This window comes from Octopus sinensis, linkage group LG7 (genome assembly GCF_006345805.1).
Source record: "Octopus sinensis linkage group LG7, ASM634580v1, whole genome shotgun sequence".
Lineage (NCBI taxonomy): Eukaryota > Metazoa > Mollusca > Cephalopoda > Octopoda > Octopodidae > Octopus > Octopus sinensis.
This window is the reverse complement of record NC_043003.1, coordinates 37,465,967-37,485,761: the sequence shown is the minus strand read 5'-3', so window position 1 is coordinate 37,485,761 and position 19,795 is coordinate 37,465,967. Positions and strand designations below refer to the sequence as shown.

Here is a 19,795-nt window from a genome sequence, read left to right as displayed (position 1 = left end):
AATAAATAAAAATAAAAATAAAAATAAAAAAATAAAAAAATCTAATATAAATTATTAAAGTTTTAACGTACCATAAACTGCTAAATTAATATACATTAAAAATGAACTAATTAAAACAAAGAAATATCAATAAAGACTAACTATAATTAAATCCTAGACAACATAACCAAAAATATATCATCTAAACTAATTTAAACTAAACTAAAATAACCTAAAAGGGAACTATTATTGCTATTTATCATGAAACTTATTATATAAGTAAAGTAACTTGTGTCTACATTTTATTTTGCGCTCCTCCCCAGTATTAAGTAAATTATCATACTTATAAAATAAAATTTCTTTAAACTCATTAGAGCATAAATAACAACAATTAGCTCCTATATTATATGATTTAGTTTTACAAATTATTTCCCATATTAAACTATAATTAATATTTAGTGATTTAAGACTCCAAATATACTTACTAAGTCCGGTTGAGTTGATTAAGTTTTTATTTTTAAAAGAATTCATATGTTGTGCAATTCTTAGTTTTATTTTTGAGGAAGTAGAACCTATATAAACCGCTTTTGTGTAATTATTATTCTTAAAGTTATTATCATGTAATGTAACTATACATTTATACACTACATCGTTAATATCACAATTATTATTTAATATACAATTAGATTTATCTCTACATGTACAATTAATATAAGTCTTATCATTATTAATATTATTATCAAATAATTTCTTTTATAAAAATTATTCAGTTTATATTTATTAAATGAAGAAATAATGTTACCAACATTATTAGTGGTAGAGTAACCAACTCCAAAATTATTAAAAGAGAAAATGTTTCTATATTTACGATTATCTCTAATAAATAGTTCTATAACATCTAAAATCTCTTTAATAATATTCGTTTTAACTTGATCTCCATAAGGAACTATTAACCAAATTTTATTCTTATTAACCTTATTATTATTATCATTATTATAAATATATTTATAATTCTTTATTTTATTAAAATTATTATCAGAATTATATCTATGTACAGCATTTAAGGAATTATTAATATTATTAAATTTATCAATATAATTATTATAATAATTATTAAATTTATTTATTTTATTATTCTTATTTATATTATTATTATTATATTTATTATTATTATTTATTCTTATTTATATTTTTATCATCATTTTATTATTTTTTTATAATATATCTATTATTTTTACCACTAAACGTAACAAAATTATAATTATTATTAGAAGTATCTCGAAAATTATCATTTAAATCATTATCGCTAATATTATAAAATTTAATATTCTTATTATAACCTGCCCCTCTAAGGGCCTCATTATAATAATTAGCATGTTTATTAAAAATCTCTATATCATAAGAGAGTAATGAAATACGTTTACTTATATTATTAATCAACGATTTTTTAATAGAAAATGGGTGATTACTATTAACATTTATATATCTAAGGTTCTCATTAAGTTTATGATATGGTTGTGTTTTACCTGTAATAAGATTAAAATTAACATCTAAATAATTAACATTATAATTCTCCTTATATATAGTAATACGTAAACCATATCTTTTAAAGAAACTATATAGTTTTTTCTTATATACTTCTAGATTCCTATTAGTACAATTCTTTGTAACTAGTAGAAGATCGTCTCTATATAAACCACCCTCTATCTTAAGATTTTCTAATTGGAGTTCAGATAAAAGAAAAATACCTACTAAATCAGTAGCCTGTGCAGAATCTGGTGCTCCCATAGGTATATCAAAACAATCTCTAGTATCATTCCTAGCCCATAATTTATTTTTATATTTAATTAGCGATTTCCTAGCCAATTTAATTACATTAACTTCTTCCCGTGACATGCCCACTTTATTCATTGCGAAAATAAGCGCTTTATTAAACACAATTTCATTAATAGAAGAATAATAATTATCTATATCTATTTGAATAAATTTATAACGATTTTTATCTTTAATATTATTAAACCATTTCAATGTATTATTATTACTAAACCATAATTTTAAATAATTAAGTTTATTTAACTTATCAATATATTTATCTAAAATAATTTACTTAATTTACCTAGGTCCGATTACATGGGCAAATTAATCTAACTTTAGGGTCTGAATAAAAATTATCTTTATGGTCTTTAAGAGTAATTCTGGGGTGCAAAGGTACATAAGGTTCAGTTTTATATCCAACTCATATTTTAACATTACTACTTTAGAGGCCTTATTAATATTATAAAGAATATCATCTGGAACAATTTTATATTTTATTATTTCTTTCCCTAATAGTTTATCATATAATTTAACATCTAATTTATATAAGTTCCTTGTTTTATCAGATTGTACTATAATACTATCCATATTTCTCATATCTTTAATTTTAATTGCTAAATTCCTTAAATATTCATTATTTCTATTTGGGTATTTATGGAATTCAATATTTTTTACCACCTTCCATATACTATCTTCAAGTAATTGTAATTCTTTATTAAATGGAGGTTCCTTTCTAGATTTAAATTTAGAGGTATAATTATCATTCCTACTATCAATATCATTAAATAAATAAAAATTATAGTAAAAAGCTTTCCATTTAATTCTAGAAATAAAATCTTTAACATTATAAACAAGTTTCAAGATAAATTCCTTTCTAGAAGGAATAGGAATATCTTTCAAAGATGAATCCCAAAACAGCGGTTCTATCTTACCTGTAAAATCCATAATTTGCGAAATTGAGGTATTACACTCAATATACAAAATTATCAATATTATATAAATAATAAATATTAGGGAATATATCCAAATTTACAGGGAAAAAAATCAGATTTAGGATTAAATCCAATTTTATAGTAAAATATTATAAAATATTATTTGAGACAAAACCACTATTTTGCAAAACAAACAAGGAAAGACTTAATCAATACATAAAATTTAATAAATAGTCAAAAAAACCGCCACTACAATCGTTTCTTGTCTTGATCGACAATCTTCAGGTGGACTTCCAATCTAAAAAATCAAAATTTTAAAATATAAAAATAATACTTTTAAATATTAAAGTATAAATGAAAAAATATAAGTATATAATCCATATATAACCTATATATAATCCATATCAAAATATAGACTAATTACCACAAATTCCCTAAAAAAACATGATAAAACAAAACTCTTAAAAACATATAACGATAAAATCTCCCTTTGCTAAACTCTATAACAAACCTATAAAGTAAACCCCCTAACCTAAACATTCACACACATACACACACGTAAACCACAGACTCACGACTTATACACATACCTATACTAACTTATAAACCTCAATATACACCAAAACCCACTCCCTCCCCACACAGACAAATTAACACATACATCCCAAAACCTAAAAAAACAAACCCATATACACATTCACACACAAAACACACACTCACACGCAAAACACTCACACACAAAAGATACATATACTCCCTCACATATACGCCTATACATACTCACTAAACCGACATATACAACAATACTTACAAACCCACAAAAAACATTATATACATTTATGAGCTTTAACTCACCTTAGCATCTCTAACAAACACTTGCAGTAACCCAATCCCATTCTCTATGCCTACCTCACTACTACACTATTCCATTCACATTAGCGTTGCTTGGAATGTGAATGGAATAGTGTAGTAGTGAGGTAGGCATAGAGAAGGGATTGGGTTACTGCAAGTTGTTTGTTAGAGATGCTAAGGTGAGTTAAAGCTCATAAATGTATATAATGTTTTTTGTGGGTGTGTAAGTATTGTTGTATATGTCGAGTTTAGTGAGTATGTATAGGCGTATATGTGAGGGAGTATATGTATCTTTTGTGTGTGAGTGTTTTGCGTGTGAGTGTGTGTTTTGTGTGTGAATGTGTATATGGGTTTGTTATTTAGGTTTTGGGATGTATGTGTAATTTGTCTGTGTGGGGAGGGAGTGGGTTTTGGGTATATTGAGGTTTATAAGTTAGTATAGGTATGTGTATAAGTCGTGAGTCTGTGGTTTACGTGTGTGTATTTGTGTGTGAATGTTTAGGTTAGGGGTTTACTTATAGGTTTGTTATAGAGTTTAGCAAAGGGAGATTTTATCGTTATATGTTTTTAAGAGTTTTGTTTTATCATGGTTTTTTTAGGGAATTTGTGGTAATTAGTCTATATTTTGATATGGATTATATATAGGTATATATGGATTATATACTTATATTTTTTCATTTATACTTTAATTATTTAAAAGTATTATTTTATTTTTAAAATTTTGATTTTTTAGATTGGAAGTCCACCTGAAGATTGTCGATCAAGACAAGAACGATTGTAGTGGCGGTTTTTTGACTATTTATTAAATTTATGTATTGATTAAGTCTTTCCTTGTTTGTTTTGCAAAATAGTGGTTTTGTCTCAAATAATATTTTATATATATATATATATATATATATTATTATACATAATTTTTTTTATACATACATACATACATACATACATACATACATACATACATATATGTGACCTCGTGTATACCGTTGGCGATTTTTTTCCTCTGTCTTCCCTTCTCTGGATATTTCCTTCTCCTATGTTTCCGACGAAGAGCTCCGCTCGAAACATTAAACCCTCCTTCTTTCCTGAGCGTCCAATAATACTATATTTGTTCCACGTCCCCGCGTTGTGGTTTTTTTTGTGTTTCTTGTTTGGATTAACTATACATACATACATTATATATATATATATATATATATATATATGAGTTATATATATATATATATATATATATATATATATATATATATATATATATTATATATGTATATATATATATATATATATATATATATATCTGTGTGTTGTGCGTGTATGTCTGTGTTTGTCCCCCACACCACTTGACAACCGATGTTGGTGTGTTTACAGAACCAGTAATAAATGCTAGATGCAAGCATTTCTGTAGCAGATAAGTTATTCTTCCAAATATTCTACTAATGGATAGTCACAATGTTGCCTAATTAGGAGTCAACTAGGGCGAGTCCAAGAGCCATAAGCTAGCTTCATGTATCAGTCGTTGAGACAAGCTGTAGTTAATCAGTTGTTGAGACAAGCACACACACACACACACTCACACACACATGCACACACATACGGTCTCCGTCCTTTTCTTTCATTCTTTTATCCTGATACATTTCTCTCATTTTATCGTTCCCCTCCTCATCCTCTTCCACATCAACCTCCTCTTCTTCTTCTTCTTCCTCCCCACTACTTCCTCATCAGTTTCCTCCTCCTCCTCTCCCTCAGCTTCCTCCTCTCCTCAGTCTTCTTTTCCTCCTCCCCTTCCGCACCCTCCTCCCCTCTTCCTCTTCTTATTCTTCCTCCTCCTCCTCCTCCTCCCCTCTTCTTCTTCTTTTCTTCTTCTTCCACCTCCTCCTCCTCCTCTTCCCCTCTTCTTCTTCTTCTTCTTCTTCTTCCTCCTCCTCCTCTTCGTCTTCTTCTTCCTCCTTCACGTCAGTCTCCCCCTCCTTCTCCCCCACTTCTTCTTCTTCCTCCTCCTCCTCCTCCTCCTTCACGTCAGCCTGCCCTCCTCCACTTCCTTCTCTTCCTCCACCTCATCTTCCACCCCCTGTCCTCTTCCTTCTCTCTCATTTTCTCACTCAGTGTGTATAGGTGACACTCGCACTTATACACACGAAAGCTTCACAAAAGAAAAATGCAGAAAAAAACAAACATTACCAGTCACATTATAAATGCAATAGACAGAAAATGGACTTGATGACATTCTTTTTTCAAAACCACTACAATTGTTTCGACGTATTTTCGCACCTATTGTTTCATCATGGGTGAGATGTTGTGTAGTCAATTACGTTACATCACAGATGTAGAATGTATTTACATGAACTCTAACGGAAATTATGGAATTCCTTAAGAATATCCAGTAGCATGTGCATCTAGTCTGTATGATGACATGAGGTAGCCAATAACTGTGGACGTGCTTTGCACTACATTCGACAAGACTTTTACTTGAATCCCACTTAACTGTATAGACGCACACGCATATAGTTGAGTTATATATGTGTAAATATGTTGATAAAAATATTTTAACTATTCTCAGTGCATTTCAACTTCTATTTTCCCTATACATGCACACACACACACAAACACACACATGTATATATATTATTATATATATATATATATATATATATATATATATATATATATATATATATACCGCCAACTTTGCCCAAACGACCTAAACATTAGCTTCAAGGTTCATCCGAGACTTGGACCACGGGCTATACGTCCCCTGCCAAATTCAAGATCACAACATACATGTACACTGCAACATAATTTCTTTTCCTCAACAGGCCCTGCCCTATTTAACATTGTCCCGAGGGAGATCAAAGAGGAAAAGGATCCCATCAACTTCAAACAGAGTCTGGATAGATTCCTTCAAAGAATACCAGATAAGCCACCCATAATTGGATACAACTCACCCAACAAGAACTCACTACTTGAACAAAACTGGATACAACTCACCCAACAAGAACTCACTACTTGAACAAAACTTGACTTAAACAGGATTCGAATAATCCTATCAGGTGGTGCTATTAAGTTAGACATGGCCTGGACCAATCTCTGGTCGAAACATATCTAAGTTTTATCTAAGTTTTATACATATTTATATATATATAATTAAGTTTATACGATTAAGTTTATAGCCTTTTCTACGTTTCCCGCTAAATATTTGAACTATCCTCAGTGCATTTTCAACTTCTATTTTTCCTAAATTTCTATCCGTGTAGAATAAAAAATAACACGCGCGCGCGCACACACACACACACAAACACACACACACACACACACACACACAAACACATGTATGTATATATGTATACATATGTGTGTATGTAGTTATATATATATATATATATATATGTGTGTACATATGTGTATATGTAGTTATATATGTATGTATACATATGTGTATATGTAGTTATATATATATATATATATATGTATCTTGTGTATGTATATATATATATATATGCGCATATATATGTGTATGTGTATATATATATATATATTATATATAATATAATTATATATATAATATATATGTATATGAATGTACATAAGTATATATATGTTAGTGTATAATATATGTATACGTGTGTATATATATATATGTATGTATGCAACTGCTTACTCTAAATAATATATGTCCATCCATCCATCCATCCATCCATCCATCCATCCATCCATCCATCCATCCATCCATCCATCCATCCATCCATCCATCCATCCATCCATCCATCTCTCTCTCTCTCTCTTTGTCTGTACATATGTACATGCACGCGCAAACACACAGAATGTATGCATGCGCCTTTGTGCTTGTTTTTGTCCTCGTAGCCTAGTGGTTCAGCAAGGATAAGTACAGGTGTGGGAATTTGTTCTACTCAACGCTTTTAAAGTCGCTACCCCTGCATGGGTTAAGTACAAGGGACTGGGATCAATAAAGATATAAAAACATAAATACACACAGGCGCAGGAGTGGCTGTGTGGTAAGTAGCTTGCTTACCAACCACATGGTTCCGGGTTCAGTCCCACTGCGTGGCACATGGGCAAGTGTCTTCTTCTATAGCCTCGGGCCGACCAAAGTGGATGCATGCACACACACAGAGTGGATTTGGTAGACGGAAACTGAAAGAAGCCCGTCGTATATATGTTTATATATATATATATATATATATGTGTGCGTGTGTGTTTGTGTGTCTGTGTTTGTCCCCCTAGCATTGCTTGACAACCGATGCTGGTGTGTTTATGTCCTCGTCACTTAGCGGTTCGGCAAAAGAGACCGATAGAATAAGTACTGGGCTTACAAAGAATAAGTTCCGGGGTCGAGTTGCTCGACTAAAGGCGGTGCTCCAGCATGGCCGCAGTCAAATGACTGAAACAAGTAAAAGAATAACAGAATAAACATACCCGCACACACACACACGCGCGCACGAGCACACACACTCTTATGAGTAGTACGACTGAGCAGGATGGGTCGGGGCATAGATATTGACAAAACAGTTACAACTGCCGTTTATGCCGGCATATAAGACGTGCTTGTTTTTATTCTGAAAAGCAACAAAAAATTGCCATGCTTCAAATACGATCGTATTTACGGATGGAGTACCGAGTGTAGGAGTATATAATGAAACATATCAAATTTGTCGTTTCCACAAAATATATTTTTTTTTCCACAAAAAGGGAGAGGTTTGTCATATGCGGCAGTGCGTCTTATACACCGACAAATACGATAACGTAATGGCGATAACTATTGACTGAGTTAACTTAAATTATCTCGACATATACGGGAGGCAACTCTGAGCGTTCATTTATTCTCAAAATATTTCTGTTTTCTGCACCAACAAGTGTACTTTTGCTTCGAAACTCATTCTCTCATCAATACTTTAAATACCTCGAATGCGGCAAGCGCTATGCTTCGCCGATGAGGGCATAATAAAATCGAAACATTTTCTGAATTATCTCCTTTACTTATATATTTATTTTATATCGTAATTTGTGAATAATGTCGGTTACTCCATTCTTACGAGCAAAATCCTTGTAAATAGAATTTGGTAGATGGAAACTGCCTGAATCCAATATATACATATAAATATCACCGTAGTCACCGTGACCGACCAGGGTATCAGATGTTGCTATACATCACTGGTCACAATGCGCTACGCAATGTTTTAGCCTTTATGTGACGTCACCCCGCTGGCTAAACGAGCAGGCCAACAGAAGAAAGAATGAGAGAAAGTTGTGGCGAAAGAGTACCGCAGGGATCGCGACCAACCCCTACCGGAGCCTCGTGGAGCTTTAGATGTTTTCGCTCAATAAATACTCACAACGCCCGTCTGGGAATCGAACCTGCGATCCTACGACCGCGAGCCCGCTGCCCTAACCACTGGGCATTGCGCCTCCACACACACACACACACACACACACATACACACACATACACACACACATACATACATACATACATACATACATACATACATACATACATACATACATACATACATACATACATACATACATATATATATATATATATATATATATATATATATATATATATATGTACAGAGGGAGAGAGAGGGGAAAAGAGAGTAATACAGACAGAGATAGAGAGAGTGTGGCATGTATAAAACAAATAAGATGTCAGATTTTATAATGGAGAAAGGTGTGGGGAAGAGATAGAATGCAAAATTGAAGGACTTACTTGAACACGATTTGACCAATTGCCTTAACTGGCGCTGTCCAATAAACCGTTTCTTGGACTTTCTTTCTGTTGTTGGCTTGGGTCACTGTGGACTATCAGAAAATAAAGAGACGAATAACACTCACACATTTATATGTAAATGTGTACGTATATACTCGCACACATATTTGCAAAGATATGTGTATATCTTTAATAAACTCAAGAAGAAATTCAATACATTTGGTATAAGTTTAATTTGGTATACATTTGGTATGGCATATTTAATAACAGTTTGACTCAGTGCTGCATGTTTTAAAGTTTCGTGGGCGCGTAGAAGATGTCCTTCCAATCAGACATTACTAAGAATCAGATTGGTACTTGTAAGAGAAATTCAAGATGGTTTCTAGGTCTTTACGTTTCTGTTGGCTCATGTCACGTCGTATTAATGCTATCAAAGCGACACCAGAAAAATTATATTAGATACTATGAGCGTCAATTTTAGACAGAAAGGACAAACAGACCAAGAGTCGAACCATGTATTTATCTCTTCAAATCATGTATTTGTCGCTTGCTGGGTGAAAGCCACGTAGTTTGAGTCATGTGAGTGGATTTATTGTACTTTTGCATCTAAATTGATGATTTTGTCTAATATGGTTTTACATAAACACAAAGAAATACATCTGCTGGCGCTTCGCATACTAAAAACAAATACAATAGGGTACCCAAATAAAATTATCCAAACAATTAGTAAACAAAAACCCTGTGTTTAAAATACAAAAAAATTGCAAACAAGGGAAACAACACTATTAAGTTCAGTTGATTGAAATTTTTAGTCAGTAATGTAGATCAACTTCTGTCTTGTTAAGTGAGTCGAATACTCTTCTCTGAAGAGTTCTCATATGACCAAAACATGTCCATTACTTTAACCAGTTTGCTTTAAAGAACTACTTTGGTTAACTGATCTTTGTTTTTTTTTTCAGAGTGTAAACAGAGGGCGTTTTTATTTACTAATTACTTGGATGGATAATATAGCTGGTCGAAGTTATTCGATTCACAATATTACATATGTGAGGTCCTACTGTACTGATATAATTTAGGTTAAATTTTTTTCCTTATAATGACAATAGCTATTTAAAACGCATGTGTGTTGTTACATTCACTTTTTTTTTACTTCTTAGTAGTATTGTTATAGAATGCAAAGATTATTTGCATTGTACAGCCACAACGTGACCCCCTAACACTTCGTACAATACTGAAGGTACAATACTGAAGACACAGTAGTGAAGATACAATGGAATTAAGTCAGTAGCTTAACTGTAGGCGTACGACAAAGTGATTTGATTTAATTATGTGTAATACTTTTGCTACGGGATTTGAACTCAGAACGTAAAGAAAGTAAAACAAAAGTTCATCAAACCGTATATGCATTTACGCATATGTCTATGTGTGTTTTTCCGTGGGTATCATAAATTCTTCCACGACGTTACTGCTTCGTTTTCAACTCTACATGATTCAAACCAAATCACTTGCTAAACAAGTACAACCTCGTAATCTTATTAGTTAATTTATTAAAAAAAAAAAAACCGCATAAAGTTTCCCCGTTCCAAAAACGCCCATTTTTTTCAAACCTGAAAACTCATGAGGCCGGAGCCTATCCTTATTGTCAAGGTGTTTAAGCTGAGAGTAAATGATTCGAATTTAACGAGTCACCTGTACGTTCAAGGTTATCCGCCCAGCTGCTGCTGGAGCAACCTAGAATGAAGTAACTTTCTCAAGGACAGAAGGTGCCACCCGTTCCGAGAATTGAACCCACGACTTAACGAACGATTTTGAGCCGAAAACATTAACTGTTAAGCATGCGCTGTTACCTTTTATGCATGGAGTGGCATAAATTGTAAAGCAGTAGAATCTTATTAGATGCAATAATGTTATTTCAGATTCATGTGAACGGCTTCAGTCTTTCGTCACCACGGAGAGAAGTTTAAACTATACGGAGACTAAAATAAGTGGGTCGAGACATTTGCTTGAATAATGAATTCAAAAAGTGTGTCGTGGTCACCACGAAATATGAGAAAACCTAGCAAAAATGAACATCAAAATATATACCACCACCATTATCATCACCATCAAAATGGTTAATATCAAAACAAATATACATCACCATCAGAGAGTTCTGCTAACGTGTTAGTGTTGTGGGTCAACCACTGAAAAACTGATAACAACGTAGAGACAACAGGAAATATTACACTGGCGTGGTTTCCCATCGTCTTCTCCTGGCCGAAGATATAAACGGTCAGATTTATGGATGGAAATACAAATACCTCATATCTACTCAGTTATCTCTTCGTTCTCATTGATTTGATGTAAGCGGTAGGTATCAGACTAACAACCCACCTTGGAAAGAGTTACATGTGACAAGACAGAGGCAGCTACTGGCGAGCCTTTTTTGACATGTTGACACGTTCAATTAACATCATCATATTTGCATGACAGGTAAAGTTCAAACAGTAAAACTTCATTTAAACACGAACTCACAAGATCTTTGAATAAATAAAGTTCTGTTTGTTCGTTCTTTTATTTGAAGCATTAACAATAGGTTCATTTATTAGAAGAATTGTATGAGCGAATCTAAAGAATAGCACACAAAAACGTCTTGTATCAGTTTCAAATTTTGGCACAAGGCCAGCAATTTCAGGGGAAGTGGGAGTCGATTACATTGATCCTAGTACTCAACAGATACTTATTTTATCGATTCTGAAAAGATGAAGGCAAAGTCGACCCCGGCGAAATTTGAACTCAGAGCGAAAAAACGGATGAAATGCCGTTAAGTATTTTGCCCGGCATGTTAACAATTCTGCCAGCTTGCCGCCTTGAGCACGTCTCATTGATTAGTTACACCAAGAGACGTAATTAGATATTGCGTTCAAATCTTCTTGAGGTCACTTTTGATTTTCATCAATAGAAACAATAATTAGTCAGGTTTTAGTGCTACTCTAATTAACTACACCCTATTCCGTCTAGTATGTTTTTCAATATGAGAACTCCTATTCCTATATTACTTATCGAAATAGGCCTTTCGCTCCCCATAGAGCTTAGGCTATCGACTTCTTTTCTCTACTGTTTTCAACTCCGGGCCGGCTTTTCTACCTTTCTCCAGTTGTTTCCCGCTCTTTTTATTTAGCTCTGCCTTAGTATCCCGCCTCCTAGCTATTTTTAAGGTGTCCTCTCTTTCGCCTGAAGACAGACGAAATCCCTATTTCTTTACTACCCACAAGGGGCTAAATACAGAGTGGACAAACAAGGACAGACTAACGGATTAAGTCGATTACATCGACCCCAATGCGTAACTGGTACTTATTTAATCGACCCCGAAAGGTTGAAAGGCAAAGTCGACCTCGGCAGAATTTGAACTCAGAACGTAACGGCAGACGAAATACCGCTAAGCATTTTGCCCAACGTGTCAACGATTCTGTCAGGTGACCACCTCAATAATAATTGTAACAATAAGAAAGAAACTACTTACGTGTACAATGCCAAAACAATGTCGTGTATGGAATTCTCTGGTAAATGTTGTGAAAAACCCCAGGGGCATAGTTTGGTTCGGTGTACAAACTACAGGATGGCTTTGTAAATAGATTCCAGTGAAGTAGTCCTTATCAGCTTTCATTACAACTGAAGAAAGTTTAAGATGACATTTAGAACGATCTAGACGAACAATATAAAGCAAAGTACAAGATACTGGAAAGTTGAACATGCATCGCGGTTTCAATTTCCTGGTGGAACAGATTATGTTCTGGGGGAAAGCATGGACATCTCATTGTCCACTTCTTCCTTTTCTCTAAAAAAGAAACCTTAGGCTACTTGTAATCACTTCTGTGCATGTAGATTAGCCAGAAAAAGAGAAGAAGGAGAGCATTCATGACCTTTTTTTAGGACCCCGAGAGTGCTAAGAGGAAAGAAACAAGTTGTCCTCAACGGTGAGGTCTAACCCGAATGAATGCAACAGAGTGCACTCCTCTAAAGGCATCGAAGGGTCGGGTGGCTTTGTAACGGACCAAGTTAGCAAAATGAGTTTATGTTCAAGGTTACCTCGCAAAATAAGAACGATTCTTCTAACGGGCTTCCTCGTTGTTTTCGTTTTACTCCCAAGTGTCTGATTGATGTGAGTAGACACCCGTTCAAATTGGAGTACAGGGGACTGAACTCAAAATCTCGTAATTGCAAAGTAAACTTCGTAACAACACAGTCGTGCTCGAGTTCATAGATCGATTTAAGTCAGTTATTGGGCCGGATATTAATTGCTTCTCATTGTTTTAAATCTGGGTCTTGCTACAAGTGTCTTTAGGGATTTATGATTTGTGCATCTCCGACCACTCGCCTTCCCACCGTTAGTTACTTGGTGCATTCAATCCCCTTGACCCTGCAATACCTCTATTCCAAGACCTTTCACCTTAGAACATTGTCCCTTTGGAATTTCTATGATCATGTCTTTCTTGCAAGTGCTGACCGGCAACCACTTAAACAGAACATTAACTGCGTCAAGCTCACTGGTATCAGGATGGGGGTACTGCCCCTTCTTCTTGAGTTAACAAGTAAACAAAAATCTCCTCAAAAGAATTTCAGTTACCTGGGCCAGTGCTAGTGCCTATAATCGGTTTACATTAATTGCTACAGGTAAATCCCATCCTGGATAAGGCACTAGTCTATTGTTAGGTAATTTTCTCTGCAAACAAAACAAAATTCATACTTCAAGTCAACAAACAGCTTGTCATTTTCATAGAACTACACTTGATTACACCACCACAAGGTCCAGCTCTTGTTGCGGTCTGGTGGCTTGTGTGTTTCAATGAACCTGGGAGCAAACTCTCCTACTAGGGCCTCCCATGCAGGATTTTGCAAAAGATAGAGGCCAGACTAATATGGACTACCTCTTCTCAAAGGTAAAAATCGGGTCTGGATAGGGGCAATACTCCTACATAGAAAAAACAAAGTTACAGAAGCATCGATGAAAATGCAAAACCCACAAGACCTGAGAGAGGAAGGCCCTCTCTCAGGGAAACATAAGAGACCGTGCTGCAGAATACGAAAGGTAAAAGCAGGGATTCAACTAGAGAGAAACAGCCAAGTGAGCCGAGAGTTGAGAAAAGCGGAGAAAGTCGGCGATGGCCTCCGATTTGTTGGGAGTGAAGGGCTTAATAAGTGAAGTACATCTTACAACAACGATCGACAAAAGGTTCTATAAGAGAAGACACTGCAATATAATGGAAGTATAACCGAATAGAATGTTTGACACACTACTCAGTTTTACATCACAATCTGGTCTTTGGGTACCTTTAGTGGTACCTACACTGCTGCAAATATTCGAGCCAAATCATTCGGTTCTCTCCTCATCCACGTTTCTTCTGCAATCACTGATCTATACATATTCAAGCTGGGCAATGAAGGTCGGGCCGTCTTAGCATTATAGGCCCCCGGGCAAATCAACGCACTAGGTTCTATAGTATTTATTTATTGAGAGCAAACCACAGGCATACATATTGGCCTCCTAAAACCTTGATACCCCAGTGTTCCCACGCTTTAAGATGCCACTGAATAACACCATTAGTCTCATCAGGGAATGAACTACATGTCATAGCTACTGCAGAGATATCTTTTATCTTTTATTTGTTTCAGTCATTAGACTGCGGCCATACTGAAGTACCGCCTGGAAGAATTTATAGTCGAATAGATCGACTCCAGTATATATTTTAAAGCTTGGTACTTGTTCTATTGATCTCTTTTTTGCCGAACCACAAAATTACGGGGACGTAAACATACTAACACTGTTTGGGGACAAACACAGACTCAGAAGCACACACACACACACCGATACACCCAACCACATATATATATATATATGCATATACGATGAGCTTCTCTCAGTTTCCGTCTACCAAATCCATTCACAAGGTTTTGATCGGCCCGAGGCTTCAGTAGAAGACACTTACACAAGATGCCATGCAGTGAGACCGAACCTGAAGCAATTTATCATCACACACTCCCGCCTGCACCCGTATAATAAACAAACTTTAGATAAAAAAGAAAAGGCAACAATGAACTAACGGTAGTAATGCTTACCTGGAATAGTTTCTCCCGGATTAAACGAAGATTTTCGAATGGTTAGTTTGTATGGTGCCGGAGATGATTGAGGAGGGACACCGTGGCCAGTTGGTAACATAGTTTGACAAGACGAATCAGGGCCACCATGGGGATATGTTAGTCCTAGACTTGCGAGGCCTAACATGAAATACAGCGGAAACATCTCTGAATCCATGCCTTATTTTTACCTAAAGAAACCAAAAAAAAAAACAGCAACAAAAACAATAGAAGTAATAACAACAATAAGAATGAGAGCATTATGAACGATAAAAAACAACAACGGTTGTTTGAAGAGAGACATCCGTAATATGGACTAAAAGAAACATTGAAATTCTCTCTCTTAGTTTAGATAATGTATATAATTTCGTATTTTTGTACATATAGGGTTATATTGTTCAATGTGTCTTTTCCTTATTTAAGGCAATACGGTGTGATTTGAGGGAAATCTGACTGCTATTTCGATGAGATCGACTGAACCCGCAGAGACCTTCTCTCTTTGCTTCGAAGTAAAGGAAGTAAGGAAAATTAGCTCTGATCAAACAGACATACGATGGAAGGTGTTCTGGTTGCGATAATTTTTTTTTGTTTATTAAAATCAATAAATTATAGTGTCAAATATATTCCTTAGTTAAGGCGATAGGGTGTGATTTCGAGGAAGCTTGACAGCTGTTTGCAAAAGGTCGAGTAGTATATAGAAACTCCTTGTTGAACGCATGACCAGCCAATATATACTGGCATTACCTTATATGAGGGAAAATATTGTTAGGCAGTGGAATAACAGGCAGTGCAGACAATACTTTCATCTGTTAGAAAACCACACACACACACACACACACATTCTATTTCTAAGTGTATATGAATATATGTAAAATATATACGTGGTCTGATCAATAAGTATCCGGACTGTTGCTATAGCAACTAAGCTAAAGCACGCAGAATGATGTCATTTGGCATAAATTGATCTTGAACTCTGCTGTGCATGAGCACTAAGTTTTAACGTTCTAGCCCGCTTCTGCTTTTTACAACCGTGCTTGGAAGAAAGGTGCGTAGCGTGTGATCGTCGCATTGATCACATGACTAAGAAAGTTGAGTAGAGAATCTACATCAAATTTTGCCAAAAGCTTGGCAATACCTGCTCAGAGGTCTACGCTGAGTTTTCAAAAAATTTTTATCGTTCTCGATACAACCATGGAGATTTTGTGCAACTGAAACCCGAGTGTCTTTTTGGTCAGCTGAAAGCAGTTTTGGCACAAACTTGGTAGACATACGTCTCATACACAAATCTTCAGTGATAATGGACTGAACAAATCTGCGCATTCTCTGATAACTCATGGATGGTGCTTCGACGATTTCCCCTCATTGCTGCATGCACATCTGTGTTGTTTTTCCAGTTCTGTTGGTTGCGGGTCTCCGAGAACGTTCGTCAACAGCGACATTTTTTTTGTTTTGGCTATCTTGGAAACGTCTAAACCACTCGTACACTTATGTGCGACTCATACACTCGTCTCCATACACTTTCTGCAAGCTTGCGTAGGCCTCTGAGCAGGTATCACCATGACAACTTTCTCAGTCATGGCCAATGCGACGATCACGCGTTACTCACCTTCCTTCCGAGCTTTGTTGTAAAAAGGCAGAAGTAAGTTAGAACGTTAAAACTTAGTGCGAATGCACAACAGAGTTCACGGTCAATCTGTGCCAAGCAGCTTCACTCTGCATGCCGTAGCTTCGTTATTATGGCAACAGTCCAGATGCTTATTGATGAGACCTCGTATGTGTGTGAGTGTGCATGTGTATGTGTATGTGTGTGCATGTGTATGTGTGTGTACGTTTCGATTTTTTCTCCTTACGGTTTGCAGTAAAATGACTATTCATTTCGCTTTCCCCCGCAAATTTTGTATTGACCCAATTGATATATTAAGACTGCATACTTAAAAATTCTCTTTCCTCCACTTTGCTGATGTGACACGCTTAGTTCCGCGAAAGGAGACATACTCATTTAAAGTCATACGTAAACCATTGCAGTGGTTTAGCATTTCTCAGTGTCGAATAAACAACGAGGTTTTTTTTAGTCTTTTCTGAATCATATTGCTAGGAATTATATTCTATTTTTCACCTGAAGTAACAAACAGCAAATCGACTTTTGGCGAAGACATTTGTCAATGCTCAATATCTTTTCGAGTCTCCTAGTAACTGAAATAAATTGAGCTTAATTCCCATCGTGTTCCTCGATAGTTCTACCATCGACAATAATGTCGGGATAGGCGTGAACTCCTTTGATATTATTGTCGGTAATTATACCATCATTCGCTCTTTGAGAAGCAGTTACGTCAGTAGTCACACCAAAGAGTAATGCTGTAAACTAGAATAAGCCATCAGTGGTTGAAATGCAGCGTATAGCTCTCATTGTTAGTGTATGTGGCGTAGTGGTAGTTGTAATGGTGATGACAGAATTTAATGGTATGCTACTTTCAGATGTAGTTTGATGTAGAATTTACCGTAGGAAGTAGAACATACACAAGTTCTTGATTATTAGAAAGTGGTTATGTAGCTAGAATGCAGTTGTAATTTCGTATTTGTACATAGTCGAAAAGAAAACGTTGTTTACCATTATTTTTTGTTGCTATCATTTATGCTCGACTCAGAGAAACTGAAAGATCAAATAATGCTAACACGAAGAGGCTATTTGGTCGCTTTTCCTTAATAAAATTTCATCACGTGGAAAAAAGCAGCGTGAATTACACGCAGTTGGTTTCGGATAAGTGTGAATAGGTGGAAAATATACGAGAAGTCACTAGCTTACAAAAATGTTGAACTCCTCCGAGTTTAAATGTAACAAAGTCGTGCTTTTTAAGAAAGTTATGTCCTAGAATAATTCAGGAACACAAACTATTGCAAACGACTAAAAAAATCCCTTTTCATACTGCAGTATTGTAGCTGATGCAATCTGAAATATGTTTAAAATTTGAAGATGATTCGGAGTTAATAAGCATAGTGAGTCGTTGCTGTCCAATCGAATCTGATAATTTGGCAAAAAAATTAGGAACGTATTTTTGCGTCGTTCCTTCTCTATGCTTCTTCCCGATGAAATGCTGTCAAAGTGATATGACTGAAGAAAAAGTCTCATTGTTATTCCTGCTGTTCTTGCTATATTTCACAACGGAAATACATGCCCGGAGTATGTTCTGATTGGATTTACGTAAATAATTGTTTTAACGTTTGAGTCGAATAGCTTGTTATAATGCAGATAGTTAATCGAATCATGTTATTCAACCTAAACATTCAATTTCAGTATACGAGCGTTCAAATAATGCATATCCATTTTTATTATAATCAAAGTATACCCATAAGGTAACTGGACCGAATGCTGCACTAATGATTTCATGACGTCCAATCATTTGCCCTCAGTCCGATAATTGTGAACTGGCCCCACTACTATATAAAACAACGATGTGCTTTCAAATGATCCTTTCCCCTTTCTTCTGGAGAGGTTTGACTGAGGAAAAATATGGGGATCAATATCAGGAAATTTTTCGTCAGTTTGATGAATATCTAGTAATATAGATTGTGTTGTTCCGCAATATATTGAAAAACATAAAACATATTTAAATAGCTCTATTGTCTATAAAATGTTCACGAAAAACAATAATCGAATGAAAAAAGCCCTTCACTCAAAGAAGTCTATAACGAAGATAAATACGCCAAAAGAAGACACAGAAGAGAATCTGATGTTTCGAGTAAAACCTTTTATCAGTTGGAAGAAAAAGGATTAAAAGAGGTAAGAGGAGGAGAAAAAATGCACGATACCGAATTTAAGATGTCTGTTTACTTGGTAGGATTGAAGTAGAATGAAAACTTGGAGAAGTGGAATGGGTTGACAGGAAGTGAATGGACAATTTGGATCACAGCGAGAGTAAGTGGTGAAAGGGAGGAGAGGCAGTGAAAGAGAGAGAGAGATAGAACAAGAGAGAACAAGAGAGTAGGAAAGTGGAGAGACGAGTGAGAAAAGATTGAGAACAAGAAAGGAAACTAGTTCAGTGTTAACCTAAACAGTAGCTACTACTACTACTACTACTACTACTACTACTACTACATCTACTACATCTACTACTACTACTACTACTACTAAATCTACTACTACTACTACTACTACTACTACTACTACTACTACTACTAAATCGCTCGCTATAGTGTAGTGACAATTGTTACATAACTATGGAAACATGTTTGAAGAGGATGAGGATATGGGAAGCAGTGACGTTCATGACGCTTTTAAAGATGCTGTTGTTTAGCCCGAGCCAAACCGTGGCAAAGAAAATCTATGATTAAAGACATTCCAGCCATGACCATTCGCTTTTTCAGTGGCATCTCGAACTTC

At 35.1% G+C, this 19,795-nt stretch overlaps 1 protein-coding gene across 2 annotated transcripts in view; it reads right to left on the bottom strand.

The window, feature by feature from the left end:
- LOC115214385 (putative defense protein 3) overlaps window positions 1-19,795 on the bottom strand; it is a 29,811-nt gene that overhangs the window by 6,366 nt on the left and 3,650 nt on the right. For both annotated transcript variants that reach the window (XM_036504386.1, XM_036504387.1), the window contains exons 3-5: window positions 15,400-15,608; window positions 12,806-12,954; window positions 9,304-9,395 (exon numbers count right to left, since the gene is read on the bottom strand). In XM_036504386.1, the coding sequence (XP_036360279.1) occupies window positions 9,304-9,395; window positions 12,806-12,954; window positions 15,400-15,595 (437 nt within the window). In that variant the 5' untranslated portion in view covers window positions 15,596-15,608. The remainder of the gene's footprint in view (window positions 1-9,303; window positions 9,396-12,805; window positions 12,955-15,399; window positions 15,609-19,795) is intronic.